At 43.2% G+C, this 17,427-nt stretch overlaps 1 protein-coding gene across 1 annotated transcript; it reads left to right on the top strand.

Moving 5' to 3' along the window:
• Positions 1-5,159: 5,159 nt before the first annotated feature.
• tnnt3a (troponin T type 3a (skeletal, fast)) lies at positions 5,160-17,223 on the top strand. Its single transcript, XM_040132840.1, has 14 exons — positions 5,160-5,179; positions 5,438-5,451; positions 6,086-6,094; positions 6,602-6,742; positions 8,756-8,773; positions 9,641-9,659; positions 9,802-9,847; positions 9,943-10,059; positions 10,419-10,496; positions 11,063-11,176; positions 11,259-11,371; positions 12,436-12,526; positions 14,720-14,760; positions 16,885-17,223. Exons 1-14 carry the CDS (start codon positions 5,160-5,162, stop codon positions 16,919-16,921), a joined length of 858 nt encoding a protein of 285 aa, XP_039988774.1. The 3' UTR covers positions 16,922-17,223.
• Positions 17,224-17,427: the final 204 nt, after the last annotated feature.

Below are 17,427 nucleotides of genomic sequence, written 5' to 3' on the forward strand. Positions count from 1 at the left end.
AGTGGGGTCCGAGGGCCACCCAGGGGTCCTTTAAGGATGTCTCAGGGATCCAATAGGGGGGGGTCCACAGTATATTCAGAAAAAATGAGCAGGGGTTTAATTTCACATCATTTGAATTCTGTAGAAATAATCCTGATTCAGGGATTCTTGATGGGATTAAGGTGGTATGAGTTCAGGTTTCGGGTGGGTTGTAAACATCCTGGGGAGGTTCGAGGGATGTTTGGTGGGGGTAGAGGGGCTCATTATAGCGGTTAGAGGTCTAACAGATCTATGAATGGGTTCTAAGTATTCTTGAGGTGTCTCTAAAGGTCAGGTTATGCTCAATCAGTTTGATGTGTTGTTCTACCATGTCGGAAATCAAGATTGTTCGTAGTTGTTCCAAACAGCTGCACTCAAAGGTGGAGTGAAAAGCCAACCGTAATAGAGAGGGGAGAGACACATTATCGTTTGAATATGAAGATAATGGCGCACAGTCTCTTCTGGAAGACATTCGTAGCTAGCACTCGTTTGTTTACATTTTGTATACATGTGGCTGTGTAACGAAAGAAAAGAGAGAGCTACGCAGAGAAGTACAAACCCTGGGTCCTTTCTCACCTCCACACAGCTGACCAATCACTGAGTGAAGTGGGTGTGAATGTCAGATTGTTAGTTTCTGAGAGTTGCAGAAATTGTCAGACGAAGCCCCCCCCTCCTCTAATGCCGGGAAAATGTAAGGAGAGGGGGTTTCTGAAGCTAATCGACCATCCGACAACTGAGGTACAACTGAGGAAGCATACTGGCTGCCTAAGGGTCCTATTTGAGGCTCCAGAGGGATTATTAGGCATCACTAATGTGATACTAAAGGTAAAGGTCCTAAAGGAGTTCAAAATTTCCCAGGGGTTATAAAAGTCACGAGTGGGCTTCCAAACATACCTGGGTGAAAGGTATTGCCACAAAGCTGCAGCTCTTGAGGGGTTTCCGGGGCCCCTCAGGGAAGTTGTAATGCTGCGTTCATGTCATACCGCAGTTACTGTAACTTGTAAATGGCATTCAAGTCAGCATGCAAGTCGCAGTTACGACTGGGAAACTAAAGGCTCTGATATATCTGAATTGGCACTAATAATAATAATAAATAATAATACGGAAGTGCCAGAGAGCGAAAGTTTGTCGTTCAATGTAATTAACGCCAAATCTAAGGATATGGTGTTATTTTGTCAGCGAGCAGTATTTCAATTCAACTCCATAATCATACAACCATCTTGATGACGTGAATGATCGCAAATAATTAAAATCTGAATCTTTCCCATCTCCATCATTCATATTATATGAGGTGAACACTGCATTTGGTTCCTTGGGTTTTTCTTAGTTTCTGAGGGGGTTCTATGGGTTCTTCAGGAGGTTATGGGGTTCAGGCATCTCCCGAAACTTGTTGAGGAGGAATCTTTGTAGGATGTTATAAGGCACTGGGGGATTACAGGGCTACTTGGGGGGCGTTCCAGTGGTGGGTATGGAATTCTATATGCCTTTGAGGGGATTCCAGGGCTGTCTTTATAAGGCTTTTAGGTAGTGGTTCCAGGAGTCCTTGATGGGGTTTTGCGTGATTCAGGGGAGACCTTTAGTGGGTTCCAGGATTTTAGGGGTCATTCATGGGGTTCAGATGGTGTCACAGATGGTTTTAATGGCTGGTTATAATCCTTGATAGGGGGTTTGTTATTCACTTGGGTTGTCAGGGATCCTTTATGGAGTTCCAGCGGTCCTTGAGAGGGTTTTAGGGGTCCTTCTGGGGTTTCCAGGGGTCCTTGAGAAGATTGCAGTTTCCTTTGCAGGGAATCCCTTATGGAGTTTGGCAGAATAAGAAAGTGTTTCCTGTATTTCATCCGAAATTATCCCAGTTTGACAAAGCACTGTACAACTGTTTTAAGAGGTTTGTTTCAGTGTTCATCACAGCAACTAGAGCACAGACAGGTCGGTTCAACTGTAAATCAACAACAGCAAAATAAAGCAGGAGGTCCTTGGCCTGCGGTTTGTCTATTTGTGTTTCAGTGACATTTGACACTCCCACATTTAGGTGTCTGAGTCTCGGTTCTTAATTTTGTCATTGTAGCACCCTCTGGAGGAAATCAGAAGATCATTCAGAATCCCCAGGACCGCTGAGACTGACGATCATATCATAGATCCAACCCATAAATTAAACTGAGGAGCTTGCTGACTGATTCATGCTGCAGCTTGTTTAGACTTACTGCTGATATGAAAGACATTACTAACAGATCGAACTGATCCTGTGGAGGATTTCTTTGAGACAGGCAGTTCATTTCTGAAAGAAAATTACACTGGAAATACAGAATTCCCTCACAATCACTTGTTCACTGTCAGATAAGGAAGTTTTATCCAATACAACCTGACACCTGTTCAGAGGCGCAGTTTAGCATAGACTTCACATGTTACACAACTAAAAGACACACAAGTTTACTTTTTTACAGTTTCAGATCACAGTGTGAGAAAGGTCAAGCTGTCAAAACACATACAGCAAAAAATGTTCAAATTTATACCAAACAATTCTTATTTGCAAGTTTTAATTTCTTCTCTTTCAAGCATATTTTTTCTTTAAAAAGAAAAACTAAACTGAGGAACTGCAGACTGACAGCCTGGTGGGAGGAGGATGAACTGTTTGTGTATTATCTCAGTTGTCATTTAATGTTGTTTTTGCATGTTTTTAGACCTGCAGGGTGTAAAACTATCAGAGGTATAGCCGGTGATTTTTGGGGATACTGATTTCGCCCTACCGGTTGATTCTTGCAAACCTGGGAGTCAAAAAAAAAAGTTCAAAGACCCAAAGCAAAAGATGGTTCAGCATGTTGGATTTATTCAGGCTCTTACTTTACTTTGACCATGCTGTACATTATGTTTAAAGGTTCAGAAACAGCACATGCCTCTCCTCCCTAACATCCAACTCTCCTCTCACTGTCAGATGAAATTTGCTTGCCTAATCCAACGGCCCCAGAATAGCAACCTGGGGGCATCTTGGCTGCCCCCTTCTCCAAACTTGAGCCTCTCTCCCTAACATTCGACTCTTCCATCTCCTTATTGAGTGCCAGCGGTGGGAGGGGGGGACCGTAGTCGTGGTCCCAGCCCCACCGCAGGCCCAGCCTCGCCTCCGGGCCGGCTCCTCGGCCAATGGGGAGGCCGAGCGGATCGAGTGTCACTATAACAGAAGGACATAATCAGCGCGGTAAGTTTGCAGAACCTTACAGCCTGTCTCGGCCAGCAGGGAGCTCACTTCTTTCAGCTTTTCTGAGGTAAGGAAGAGGGGAGAGAGAATGAGAGTGTGAGTGGTAGAGAGGATAGGAAGCTCAAGAGTAATGTCCCCAAACATCACCCAAACTGAGGACAGCCAAGTCCACACGTTTTAAAATCACTGCCACGACAAGCAGAAGCTGTCGCCGAGGTCAGGGAAGTGAAGGGAACAGTTTTCTTCAAATAATGGACAGATAGTGGATCACAGAAGAAACAGGCCTCCCTCTGAGTCCCAAAGAGTGTGATGATTTTGTGTTTGAGCTCAGTGGCAATGAAATCTAGTCTGTGTTGGTATTTGCAGCTGAGCGCCTCAGAAACTGATAAGCAGTGGTTTTTGACACCTTGCTGGGACTCCAAAATGGGCTGAAAAAATTTGATCATTTTTTTGGAGTTTCTAGGAAGGTAAAGCCTTGAACTGAGATTAAAAGGTTAAAAAGTTCTGAGGAGCAAAAGCTGTTATCTGAAAGGACTTTGTTGTTGTTTTTGTGCCAGTTTGGTCCAAGGCCAGAGACCCGGCGGAGCCTCATACCTGAGGGATTTACAGATTACTTAAAGCGTTCGAAGCAGCTTTCCACTTCAGGAGACAGAATATGATACTAATGAGTTATGTAACTTCATGAGAACAGCGGCAATTAATCCTGATGTTGTTGTTTTGAGATATTTTAAGTTGCTTTGACATTGACATTGGAGTGAGGTTTTTTGAATGCAGGTTTTCTTGACTTACATGTTTGATTTTGTCGTAGATAGCCATTAATGAAGCTGTAAATGGGCGTGGCATGTGTGTACATTAAAGCGCACATAGCATAAGGATAAACACTTTTAACATCTTGAGCAGGATCCAAGAACCTCCAGCCTGGATGTAAACGAATCGTCTAAATTTGGATTGTTTTACCCATCTGCTAATATTACATAATGGTGTAAAGACTTTGAAAACAAATTTCGAATTTACGAGATTCAAAGAGCAAATAGCCAGACATCAGACCTTTAACCTTCACGGCTCCCTTTCGGGGTTTATTTTAATTCTTGAGCCAAGTGGCCTTAGTCAGCAGGGAGCCTCAGGAAGATGATTGAAGGAACCATGTGAGAGCGAGACGGCCAGATAAGGAAATGAAGATGGAATTGAGGGTAGATGGTCCAGGGAAAGGAACCCAATCTTCACAACATCGGGTCTACTGAAACCAGATCTGGGACCTGTGCAGCTGTCTGTTGGAAATAGCTGCCTTCATGGTGGCCTCATGCTAATGAGGCTAATGGGCGACTAATCTGAAACATAATCGCTGGTAGATAAAATTTTGAATAAATCCAGGTCATGTATGTTTACCATTGCAGGATTTTGAAAAGATCACACATCCAGTCTGGAATTTTACCACTTACTTCCAACAGAATCGTATGCTGAGAATGATTTTAGATGTGACAGAATTTGTCTTTAAAACCATTGGCATAAGTCTAAGTTTGGCTGCCTTCTCACTTATCATCGGAGAGGCAGATTCAGGACTGAGGCTCGAATTTCAGTCCAAAGTCTAACGCTAATTATAAACCAGAGATGTTTGGATCTGATCAATTTTGGGAATGTTTCAAAGACAACATCCCCATGAAATATTTAAAATGATAAGGAACTAAAATGAATGAGGAACAAAGTGTTTTGAAATGAATCTAAGTAAATGAAATGAAAAAGGGATTTTTTTTTTTAATTTTTAGGGTGGGGGTCAAATATTTGCAAGCAAGCAGGTGGAGTTTGGTCAGGGTGGGGCGGGCAGCAGATATTCAAGACATTTGCAACTTAATCCTGAGCTATTAATACAGCAGGTTGCCCAGTCGCTCCTTGCAGACAGACTTTAAGTTCCTCTCCTCTCTCTTGCCTCCAGGTTCCAAAGTCCACTGTCACCATGTCTGACACTGAAGAAGTGTAAGTCAATTCACATTTTCATTCTCAAATTAAAAACTTCTGACCTTTTTGGTGAAGAAAGAAGATCTTACATTTAAGGTCCACTCACTAGTTTTGCGCTTGTGGAGAGATTTCAACATCATGGTACTGATCTGTTCTATGCAGTTGAAGGATTATTTTTGCCAAACTGTTTTCCACAGTAAAGCATGAATTTTCAAGGTTTATTTTGATCATTAGCTGTAACTTCAAATCAGAATTTCTCTGTCTTCTGTCTTGCAGTGAACAGGTCGAGGGTAAGTAGCACCATTTTTCCCATTTAAAAACACATTAGATCCCCAAAACTTAGGTCCCCACAGTCTGTTGTTCCAATGCTAGATCCCAGTATTATTTCTGAATCCTGCCTAACTGACTTTCCATTCCCTGTAAAGAGTTATTTGCACTGAATAAATGTGTATGTTTGCAGGTTTGGCTTGAATCCTCCAGATTCAAGCTGTGCGATCATTTTAAAACAAATCTGCACATATATTTTCCTCCCGCTGTAGCGTGGTTGCAGGCACCAACGCTGCCAACAGGCCAGTGTCAAATATGCTTTGTGAAGCCTAGATCGAAATTTACGAAATCTGAGTCTCACAAGCTTGCGCTGACCTGTTGGCAACGTGTCCTGCAGCTCTGCATGTCCATCTGCAACTGCGCAGTCCTCCAGAACTGAACACACTCTCAGATGAAGCAGTGACTTTCTTGAAGTTTAAAGCCGTCACACAGTCGCGTCTGCAAGCGCTGATTCAGCGGAGGAGGACTGTGATGTGTATGCATTGCATGGATCCCCGGTGTACCCACATTTTGCATTTGTATTCTATCGAAAATGGGTACAAACAGGATCTTTTGATAATGTTCTTCTGCTCCTTTCTTTCTCGGACGGACGTGAAGAATACGATGGTAAGACGCAGCCTGCAGACTCCGGATGATAAGTCTCACATCATTGATACTAATTTGGCAGTCACTTTTGAAGACGTGTGTTCTTGCCTCCACGTGTATTTTTTGTGGCATGCCGGTTACACTAACTGAACGGCATTTGGAAGTGAAAAGACACGGGTTAAAAACGCCGATCGCGTCAGGATAGCATCTCTATCTTTTTGTGTTCGGCCGCACAGAGTTGCAGTGCAGGTATTTCCAGGAATCGGTAACATTTCATCCATCATGACTGACCATCAATGACTGACCTTTTCCCTCCTGTAACTGCTTGCTGTCCCACTTGGTTTAGCGCCACCTGGTGGCAGTTCCCCCAAACTGCCCCATCCATGAACCTCCTCATGTTTCATATCTGCCCCTTTCATCGACTCACCCCGACCATCTCCACCTCTTACCTTTTCCATTTTCTCCCGCTTCCATTTAACCCTCACACCGCCCTTCCTCTCCCCTGGTGACTCGCTGCATGTTGTGTAGCTGTAGAAGAGGAGGTAGTAAAGGCAGTAGAGGTGGCCCCTGAGGCGGCCCATGAGCCAGAGGCAGAGGCAGAGCCAGAACCAGAGCCAGAGCCAGAACCAGAACCAGAACAAGAGCCAGAACCTGTGCCTGAGTCTGAAGGTATGTGACATGGAGGGGGGAAGGGGGTATTCTGTCATCCTTTCCCAGGGGACAGGTGCACTCTACCGGCTACATCCAGCCAGACAGAGCCCCTCTCCTCCTGATCTGCACACATGTTCACCATGTCTGCTCATGCTAACGTTACCTTCCTTTCACCTCTGGACAAAGTCAAAGACGGCCCCTTTATGCAGCACTAAAAGGCTGCAGGATGGGATTACTCTTTATGTAAATATAAACATGTTTTGAGATGATAATAACCAAAGCATTTTATAATTAGGGTGTGACTAATATTTGAAGGCCAATATTTTTGTACTGAAGCTCATGTTTTGGGCTGATATACTGAGCCAAAGTCCTGCCCCACATCTACGTTAGCTTCTCCTCCGTTAGCTTTCTGTTCCGTTAGCGCTCTGTTTTCAAAACCTTTTCAGATAACAGGTTGAGGAAATTCCTTCATTCATTCATTAAACAATCTCTCTGAAAAGCTGAAACACGTCTAGGGGGCGAATTCTGACTTAAATCGGCAGCTACTGTACAACTGTAGTGGACCGTAGACAGTAAGTAGTTGGAGGCTATTAGTATCCCACGGTATGAATCTAAACCTTTTAGGAAGCCAAAGCTGATCTAGTTTTTCATCTGGACATTGAAGGCTAAGAACTGAAAGTAAAAATCTCAATTGTCCAAACTTTATCTTGCTAGCTAACATAGTTAACTTTATATGAGAGGAAGACATTATATTCAAATTGTCACGAGAAAAGAAGGGAACTTTTTGTGAATTTGTCCTTGAGTAAACCATGGAAACCTGCGAATACATCAAACATACAAATAGTGCTAGGTGATGATCAGGAACGTAGCCCACCACACTATGAGCTAGCATTCACAGAGGACAAAGCTGTCTGCTGCAAACACAGGGAAGTTTTTACACAGAGATTATTTGTGGGCTTAAATTCTAAGATAAGACAAATATTGGCCTCTTTTATCAGTCCAACCCTACTTATACTACTGTACCACATGTACCCAAGTACTTGTATTTGGCGTACATGGTTGCTTTGTCATTACTTTGACATCTAATGGAGGCGATTGAATACATACTATATCTTGAGCTGCTCCTTCTAAAGGAATAACATTTACTGCTTAGCATGAAAATACATAAGTTAATTGAATTTAAAAGAGAAGAGAAAAAGATGGTGTTGCAGATTTCATCTTTTTCAGTGTTTACCTAATGGATGGCACTGTCACACCTTTATGCACACCTGCTGGTGGGAAAGTCCTCCAAGTCAGTGCTGTATTCATGTGCTACTTTGTCAAAAAAATGAAATTCAAAAAAGACCCCGTGACAATTTGACTTAATACAAGACCCAAAAACTATGTAAGGCTGGACATGTAATGCTACATGAACTGTAATGTTGGGCCATGTTGATGAAGACAAGTGTAACTGCATCGTACATGTCTACCTGAGTCGGAGCTGCCTTTCCAACCTCCACATTTTACTCCCTGAGAACGTCCGGTGGCACATGAATGCAGGGTTAAATGTTAAAGGGATGATGTTGTTGAAATGTTTGAAGGTGAAACTGTGTTTTCAACAAACCAAGACTTTATGTAGCCGTAAATTCTCAAATACTGTTTCTCAGACTGCAGAGATAAATTTCCAATTCTCCTACTTTATAAGTATATTTTGTCATATTTTGGTGTTCCTATACAATTGCTTCCAGGTTTTTTTGTTTTTTTTTTGTTCGTACAGTTAATTCCACATGCATTTTACCCGGGCCTTATTGCCTTTATTTGCGGGTGCTATGTATATTAGAGACTTATTTGAGAATTTACGGTAGATAAAAATTCTTCCTCATCTCTGAGTGAGTTACCAGAGATGCTGAAGCTGCAGCAGATTGACTGTCTGCAATGCATTCCATGGTTTGATGTTGTTTAGCCGTATAAATGTATGATTTGTTGCTCCCAGTGCGCCTGCTAACACTGTTATCTATTCTGCTTTTGTTTTTCGATGCTTGCTGCATGCAGAGGCTGTTGAAGAGGAAGGTATGTTGATTTAAAAACATCTGATCAATCTGATATCGTTCATTCTGGTTTTGGGAGGACCACAGTGTCCAGGTCTGACGTCTGTACTCGGGGAACACCTGCTGTTCACAAAATGTCTGTCCAAATTTTATCTGTCTTTTAAACTCAGAGAGCTTGTAATCCAAATTAGTAACAAACCCCCCCACACACACACACACAAAGACAGGATTTTAAATGCTTATTAGGTGAGTTTTTAGATACATTCCAGCTGCTAGTGGAGAAGAAGGGTGCAAGAATAAGACGGGTGAAATGCTAACCCATGCCTCACTGCACAGCGACCCCACCGTCACACTCTTGCATCTGCATGGCATGGAGCCGCCAGAATCTGGGTTAAGACAGAAGAAGGAACTGGGGGAAATGATTTTGTCTTGCTTGTGTAAAACAGTTTTGGGGTCAAGCCAAAAGACAAAGGTAAATGAAAATCACTTTTAGCCATTTTTTTTTTTTTAGACAAATGAGAAAGCAGCACGCTAAGGCTTTGTGAAAAATCTGATGTTAATTTTTGTAACAACACAAGAATGTGTCAACGCTTCAGTTTTACCGTACCTGCACTCAAAGCAAGATGGCGCTCTGATAGTCACAAAACAACATAATCCCTTGTTTACATCTGTTTCATTCAGTCTTTGAATATGATCATTTTTCATTTGTTTGCTCTCATGTTCCTGTTTTTCTAACCCTCCCTTAAAAACTGATAAACAAGGCTATAACCTGTCATGCAGAGCCCAAACCATACAGTTTAATCCATGTAATGCCTGAGAGAACTCAGATCATCTGCTGTTTCTAACCCGATGACATGTACTTGTCCCCTCTTCATTTCCTAACCTGCAGAGGAGAAGCCAAAGTTCAAGTAAGTGTCCTTCTCGTGCAATCTGACCTCAAGTGATTTCTCTAGACATTTTGATCTGAGCCATTTGGCTGAGACGACGCGAAAGCAACATTGTTATCGGCAATGTGCCAGTTGATCTTAAGACCCCGACACTGTCTCACAGGCCCAGCGCTCCAAAGATCCCAGATGGTGAGAAAGTGGACTTTGATGTAAGTTGACCTGAGGCGACAGCCCGAAGGGTTTCTGTTGATTTGCGGCCCTTCTCTGCGGGGCTGAGCGCTGTTCCTGTTCCTCTGCCCCGCAGGACATCCAGAAGAAACGTCAGAACAAGGATCTGATCGAGCTGCAGGCCCTGATCGATGCTCACTTTGAGTGCAGGAAGAAGGAGGAGGAGGAGCTGATTGCCCTCAAGGAGAGGATTGTGAGTTTTCAGCCAGGGACTGCACTCGAAGCGAGACGGCACTCCGATAATCACAACACGTCCTTTGATCAGCAACATTTTATGCGTTGTTAAATCATCTTTTATGACGACAAATAATTCGTCACACTTACCACATGTTATGTTTTAAATAAGAGCTACTAACGGCTGCACCCCGCTGGGTTGAGGTAAGTTGTACGCGTACAGGATTTTGTTTTTTAGTTTTTTCTTTTAAAAGTTTTTCAGTGTTGCGTCTCTTCTCGAGAGGTTGTAGTTGCCTTTTCCGCCTCTTTGTGGAACACGTGGTGGAGCGAGCTGCGTCGAGTAAAACGTTTGGGGCCGTGTCTGTCGCTGTCCTGCAGGAGAAGCGTCGCGCCGAGAGGGCCGAGCAGCAGAGGATCCGCGCTGAGAAGGAAAAGGAGCGCCAGGCCAGACGTGAGGTTCGTGGCTTTATCACATTCTAATCATCATTTTGGCTCCTCGGCTCTTTGACCATTAAAACATGACCCTTAAGTCGTTTACTTCATTTATTTCTTCCTGGTCAAGAACTGAGGAAATTACGTAGATTTGACTTTTTCAAGCTGATTTTAAGAATAATCCCACTCTGATAATTAAAGAGTGTGTCCTGGTTCACAGTAAAAAATAAAAAAAGATCACTGATGCTTTACTTTTAAGATTCAGTCTGTCTTTTTAAATTCTGGTTTATTTTTTATATTTATCTGTTATATTTCTGTATCTACACTCTTCTAAGAATATGCACATATGTATAATATATAAATTCTTTTTATTTTCATATCCGCAATCAGTTATATATCAGCTAAATTTGTGAGTTTAAAATATTTTTAAATGAAAATGCTTCAGCATCCGAACATTAAAAGTTTCACACTGTAACGTCTCTGTCCCTCATCAATCTTCCCGTTTCCTGTGTTACTTCGGCGACTGAACGGTGGATCTGGCTCAGAGGTCTCGCTCTGATGTGGGTTTTTGTTGTTGTTGTGTGAACCAGGAGGAGAGGCGGATCAAGGAGGAGGCTGACGCCAAGAAGAAGGCAGAGGAGGAGGCAAAGAAGAAGTCGGCTCTGTCCAGCATGGGCTCCAACTACAGCAGTCACCTGCAGAGAGTCAGTACACACACTGATGCGGCCCACAGCGGCAGTATCTCGTCGTCTGGGCGGCTGTTAACCTGCATCTGTGCTTGAACAGGCTGACCAGAAGAGAGGAGGAAAGAAAGAGACCGAGAGAGAGAAGAAGAAGAAGATCCTGGCCGCCAGGCGCAAGCCGCTCAACATCGACCACCTGAACGAAGACAAGCTGAAGTACGAGTCATCGCCTCAACACCCACACCAGGGCTCACATTCATGCCTAAACATTCCTCACTATTCACCTTTCCTTCATGTCAGTGTGTATATCAAAGTCTTTTTACTCAGGTACTGTACCTAAGTAGAAGTTTGAGGTGCTACTTCACTTGAGTATTTTCTTTTCATGCCACTTTACACTTCTGCGCCGTTACACTTCAGAGGGAAATGATTTACTTTCTGCTCCACTACATTTATCTGTCAGGCGTAGTTACTAGTTACTCTACAGGTTAAGATTTTCACTTAAAAAAGAGGAAAGATTGGATCAAATTACTCAACATCACACCAACGAAAGCCGACACAGTTGCTGGATTGACAGATGTGTCGACCGGCAATCGTTTAAGTCATTTTCATGCAAAAATGCCAAAGGCCTCATGGTTCCAGCTTCTCAAATGTGAGGATTTGCCGCTCTTCCTTTTGATTATTTAAATTTTTTTGAAGTAACTGTGAAGTTTGGACTATAGGTTGGACAAAACGATCTTTGTGGAGGGCAGTTCCGGGGAATCGTGATGGGCATTTCTCACTTTTTTCCGAACCAAACAATTGACAAGAAAATAATCAGCAGATCAATTCACAGTAAAAATAATCATTAGTTGCAGCCTGATATGAAAGTTTTTAGATAATTATAGTAATTATCTCCACCTCAACCAACTACAACAGTGAAATGCTGCTTTCACATCAATACATGATGATAATAATGTAATGATATATTATAATAATAATAATATAACAGGGCCCCTTTTCTCCATTCAGTACTTTTAATTTGAAAACTTAGAGTACATTTTTGTGCATATACTTTTTTTATACATACTTTTACTTTTTCAGTGCAGCACCTGTACTTGTAATGGAGTATTTTTAGAGCGTGGTATTAGTACTTTTACTTAAATATCGGCTCTGAATACCTCAGAGTATCGTGGGCCACTAAAGCGCTCGGCTCAGATCCGGCTAATGACACATTCCGGCTTTAGACCGTCAGTTGTCGTGTTTGAAGCGGATTTGCACTCACGCTCCTGAGCTTCCCGCAGGGACAAGATCAGTGAGCTGCACGAATGGATGTGCCAGCTGGAGTCTGAGAAGTTCGACCACATGGAGAGACTGAAGAGGCAGAAGTACGAGGTGAGGCTTCGCAGTGACTCTCAATAACGTCCGCTCTGTTTTCTGCTCGCTGTCGGTGAGCCTCCGGTTTAGGACCAAACACTGGCCTATAGAGTTTATATATAACATTTATTTCCATTGAAAAATCCAGTAGGTTTGAATTACGTCCTGATATTTGCCGAGACAACACGTAGACTGATTTTGGGACCTAAACGCAGGATTGTGTGTCACAAAAGGTTGAGAAAAGCTGATGAAAAGGAAGAAAGAAACCTAATCTTGATCAAACCTATATTTTATACTGGACACTTCTGTTAGTTTGATTTATTCTGCCATGAACAGGTTCCAGAACGCTAAGATAGAGAAACGTATCATGTTATGAGATGAGAGAACTTATTCTGCATCTTTACCCTTCTAGACTTAAATTAAAAGTTTGCTATTTCAGAAAAAGTTTGGATGTTTGCATCTCAGACTCAAAAGTAAGTGTATCTTTTTATTCCCTGGTGCATTTTCTGGTTTCATTCCCATATTCGGTTTATGAGCATTTTTTTATTAGTTTTTTTTTTTTTTAAATGCTTTGCCTCGCTTTCAGTTATTTCTCTTTATTTTTAAATATAAATGACCTATTTATAGTTTAATAAATCATTTATGTAGGAAGGTGATGGCGGGAAATCAAAGCAGATCCAGCTTGAATTAAGAATCTTTCAGAGCCTTTTTAAAACTATGCACAACAACTGAAATGTTCATCCACAGCTCTGTCCATGAGGATGTTCCTCCTCCCTCGGTTCTCATTCATTTGAATTTTTATTTCATTTTCAGCCGCTGTCTTGGATTGAACCCTTCACGTCGTTTTCTCTCACCATCTGACTTAATTATCTTAATTATTTTAAATTGGGCTTCACGTCATAGTGAATGTTGCGAGGTGAACTGAGGAGAATTTAAAGGACCCTCAGGTTTCTCTAACTGTACCAGCGCCGTTGTTGTTGTTGGTTGTTGATGCGGTCGTGTACTGAGGTAAGCTTCCAGCTGTGCATCCCGTCACCTCTGGATTTGAACCCTTGATATGCTCTTTGATTACCTCCAGGTTACAACCCTGCGTAAGAGAGTGGAGGAGCTCAGTAAATTGTAAGTAGGGCTGAGCAGGGCGTCTGCCTGCCGACTTCAGGCTCGCTGCATGTTAGCATGACGGAAGGTCAGAGAACCAGCGCGCCACCTCTGGTCCCGAGAGGAGACGACGCACCGGCAGGAGAAAAAGGATAAACAGAAGGAGAGAGAACAGACGAGTTTGTTTCCCAAAGTGACATCTGTTTCCTGGAAAAGTTCAGAGTTCGGCTGTGAAGTTAGCGAGGGACTTAAAAGTCCACTGTCCTTTAAAAAAGCACCACATTCGCATTAATCAGCCTCAGCAAGGTTGAAGCCGTTATCTCGACTCCATTTTCTTAGCTCCGCTGACTCAGGATCAGAATTTTCTTAATGCTTTCAAGAAGAGTACTTCACTTTAGAAATGAGGGGAACTCTGGGCTGCCGACACTGGTAACGCTGTATTTCACAGGTCCATAATTTCCTGATAATTTCTCGAAAGTGTCCCGCAAGAATGTAAAGACTGAGCCCTCACGATACTGGATCCTCATCGGAAATTTGATACGAGGCAGCTGAGTTACCTTCCATCCTCTGCAATGGTCTAATGTTCTTAGCAGGAGTTGTTTTTTTTTTTAGCTGACATTTCATTAACAGTGTCCTTTTGGGATCAAACTCTTCAACCGCAAGCAGATAAACGATCTAAAGTGGATGTAAAGGTGATGTTTTGTGACTGGGAAATTCAGTCAGGTGTGTGAGCGTGTGATCCGGCAGGTAAGTAAGAGCGTGAGTTGAGGTTTCAGAGCCGCGCTGAAGCCGAATGTCTCGTAATCATCCACCTTTCTTTTTGGGAAACTACGACGGGCGTGTTAAAGCACAGATGATCAGAACATCGTGATCTGGTGCGAAATCCAGGACAGTCTGTCGCTACAGAAACTGAGATTCTACTTCAAATCAAATAAAGGTGAATACAGAGGAAACACTGATCGTATGCACGCACCCCCGTCTTGGTTTCCCATGATGCCTCAGCCTGCACCTCTCAGCCCACGGAGCCTGTTAAGAGGAAGCGGAGGGAGTCGGTCTCCTCTGAGGTAAACGTGTCCTGGTGCCTGTTAAAGCTGCTGCTGTGTCGTTTTTCAGGTGCTCACGTACAGGAATCGCATCGATGAGTTGCAGAAGCAGTAAGTACTGTCGCTGCTGCGTAATCTCCAAACATAACTCCATTTAACTCCGACTTGTTGTCTGGGGAATACAGTTTCACAGTTCGAGGGGTGTCGGTCGCTAAACCTGCTTCCTTCAAACCAGCAGCTTAAATATGACTTTTTCGACTTTACCCCACGGATAGTCCATATTTACGTCGATTCAAACGAGCCATAAACACACCAAATCCTCGCTAACGCCAGCACTGAGTGTTCAGACCCTAGTAAAGGGTAAAGTAAACAGTTCAGTAGAGGACAGGCCCTTTATCCACCTCACGGGTCAAACTTGTCGCGTGTTTGTCCGCAACAGCGGCAGTGTGTCATCAGGAGCGTGATGCCGCCAGCTGTCAGTGAAAAGTATATTCCCTCAGCAGGTTGGAGTTTTAGGCTACATGGTAAAAGGCTAAAAGTCAAAACTAGTATTTTACTTTTTTGTTTCATTTATAGAAAAGCTAATGTGATTTGGAAAGTTTAGCATTAGCTTGCTAGCCAGCTAGTAGAGCTGCGGGCTAATGCTGTATAGCTAGACTGATCATGAAAAGTCAGCCGGGCTGAGTAGCTAACGAAGAAAACTCTGCATAACTAAACCGAGCTAAGCGTTTTTCACAGCTAATAGTACGGTGCCAGTTTTCGTGATATCAGTTTTCCATCGCTTCCATTTGTTTTTCTCGAGTCTTCAGTCTGACTTTACTCAGCCCAAAAACTGGTTGTTTGGCTGTGAGAAAAATTTGCCCAAAAATTTGACTAAAACTCCGATCTGCTGTTTATGTGTGAGTTATTTTTTATTTTTTTTATATTTTTTAAAAGCAAATTGCTCCGACCAGACTCCGTATGATAGAACATTTTTTTTAGCAAACTCTGCGCACAGATTTCGGAACCATTTTTTTTTCTAAAACCCATTTGGCTGCGTAAGTCTCTGTTTTTGTGTTGCTTCTCTAACGTACTACTGGTGTCACCCGGCGTCAGTATGTGAGAAACATTCCCTGGTGCTCTCTGAAAAAGGATGGATCCTATTCGACATTTAAACAGGCAACATTATGGATAACTGGACTTTTCCCAGCCCAAACAGAGCAAACATTGTCGTGACCGGGTGGGACACACTCGCCGACACAGCCACAGCCGTGACGTTACGGTGAGGATCACAATTACGGCCCCGAATGGTGCATCCTTTTTCAGTGTGGAGGTCGGGGTCCTTCTGTTCATACTGACCCACTGGCTTCACTGTGTGGCAGAGCCATTGCAACAGTAGCTGTAAAAATATTCATATTGAGTTAGTGGCTGTTGGATTCAGCGGTGATTTGGTCTGTGCAGGTAAGTGCTGCATGAGTGTGCCAGTGGTTCTGATCTCTGCCTGAACGAGGACTTAAACATGTCAACAGAGACGTCTGACGTCAAGTTGCAGGCTGGAAATTTAGCGTTTCTGACATTTAGCAAGTTGTCCAAAATCCCTCTGAAAATATAAACATTCTCTGCATCCTACCAGACCATGTAGCTACATTTTGGCCCATTAAGTGAAAGACTTCTCCATCCTGGAGCTACCTCTTTTAATGCCAGTCCTTTGGGAAACAGGACTAGAGCCGTCATTAGCTACGTTAGCCACCCGAAGGGACCTGCACAATCAGGTAAATGACAGTTACATGCAGCAAGATGAGAAACCGAAGAAAATGAACGCTCGTAGGCATCAGGTGAAAAGCTTGTGAACAAGAGGCAGAATCAGAAGCGTTTTCCGAGGGCAGTTTTGGATGGCATGCTAACAGACATGCTAACGGACATGCTAACAGGCGTACTGATGCAAAACATCCAGCTCCACTTTTACACGTAGTTTAAAGGTTGCCAGATCCAGACCGGCTGTACAAACCTTGACATTTCTGTACAGACTTGGTTGTGGGAAAACGCACCTTTATATTACTTCACTACTGCTAAGGAGCCTTTGACCACGGCGCCGAACCCCGTTAGCCCAGCTGTGTTCACACCGACTCTGTATGAAACCTCAGCCTGCACAGCCGTCAGCTGTCCCTCGTTGAACAAGGTTTAAAAATGGTTGAAAACAATTCATACTTCTGACACGCGTCGCATTTTTTTGTGTGTGTGTGTTTCGCATTACAGCAGCAAGAAGGGAGCCGCAGCCCGTCGCAGAAAGTAGACTGGCTCGTCCCGCCGCTGCTCAGAAACCAAACTGCGATCGTCTCGGACACACGCCTGATGAGGCAACGCGCACTGTGGCGAAGGTCGTAGCTCAGAAGAAGAAGCGAGTAACGCTGAGCTTTACCCTGCGGTTACCAACCCACGTCCTGATACATGCAACCAGGAGCCTTTAGCTGCTGTTCAATAGGAATAAAAAAACTGACCACTAAAACTGATTCGCCAATCGTGCTTCCTCACCCTCGACTGTTTGGTTCTCGGTATTTTTGTAAATAAAGTTTGACCCTTCAAGCTATGTCTGTAGATCTGTTGTTATTCAGAAATCAATAAAGTTCAGTATTTTTAGTCGTGTAATTTTAAAGTCATTTGTTCAGCACTGTTTTCTAACTGCAGGGTCGAATTGAACTTTAGTGTTTAGTGATTTAGTCGGCAGGAAATAGAGGCTCTGCGCTTTCACCGCTGGCTAATTCATCACCGCAAGGTCTCGAAGTCTCTTTATTTTATCCA

This window comes from Xiphias gladius, chromosome 8 (genome assembly GCF_016859285.1).
Source record: "Xiphias gladius isolate SHS-SW01 ecotype Sanya breed wild chromosome 8, ASM1685928v1, whole genome shotgun sequence".
Classification (NCBI taxonomy): Eukaryota; Metazoa; Chordata; class Actinopteri; order Istiophoriformes; family Xiphiidae; genus Xiphias; species Xiphias gladius.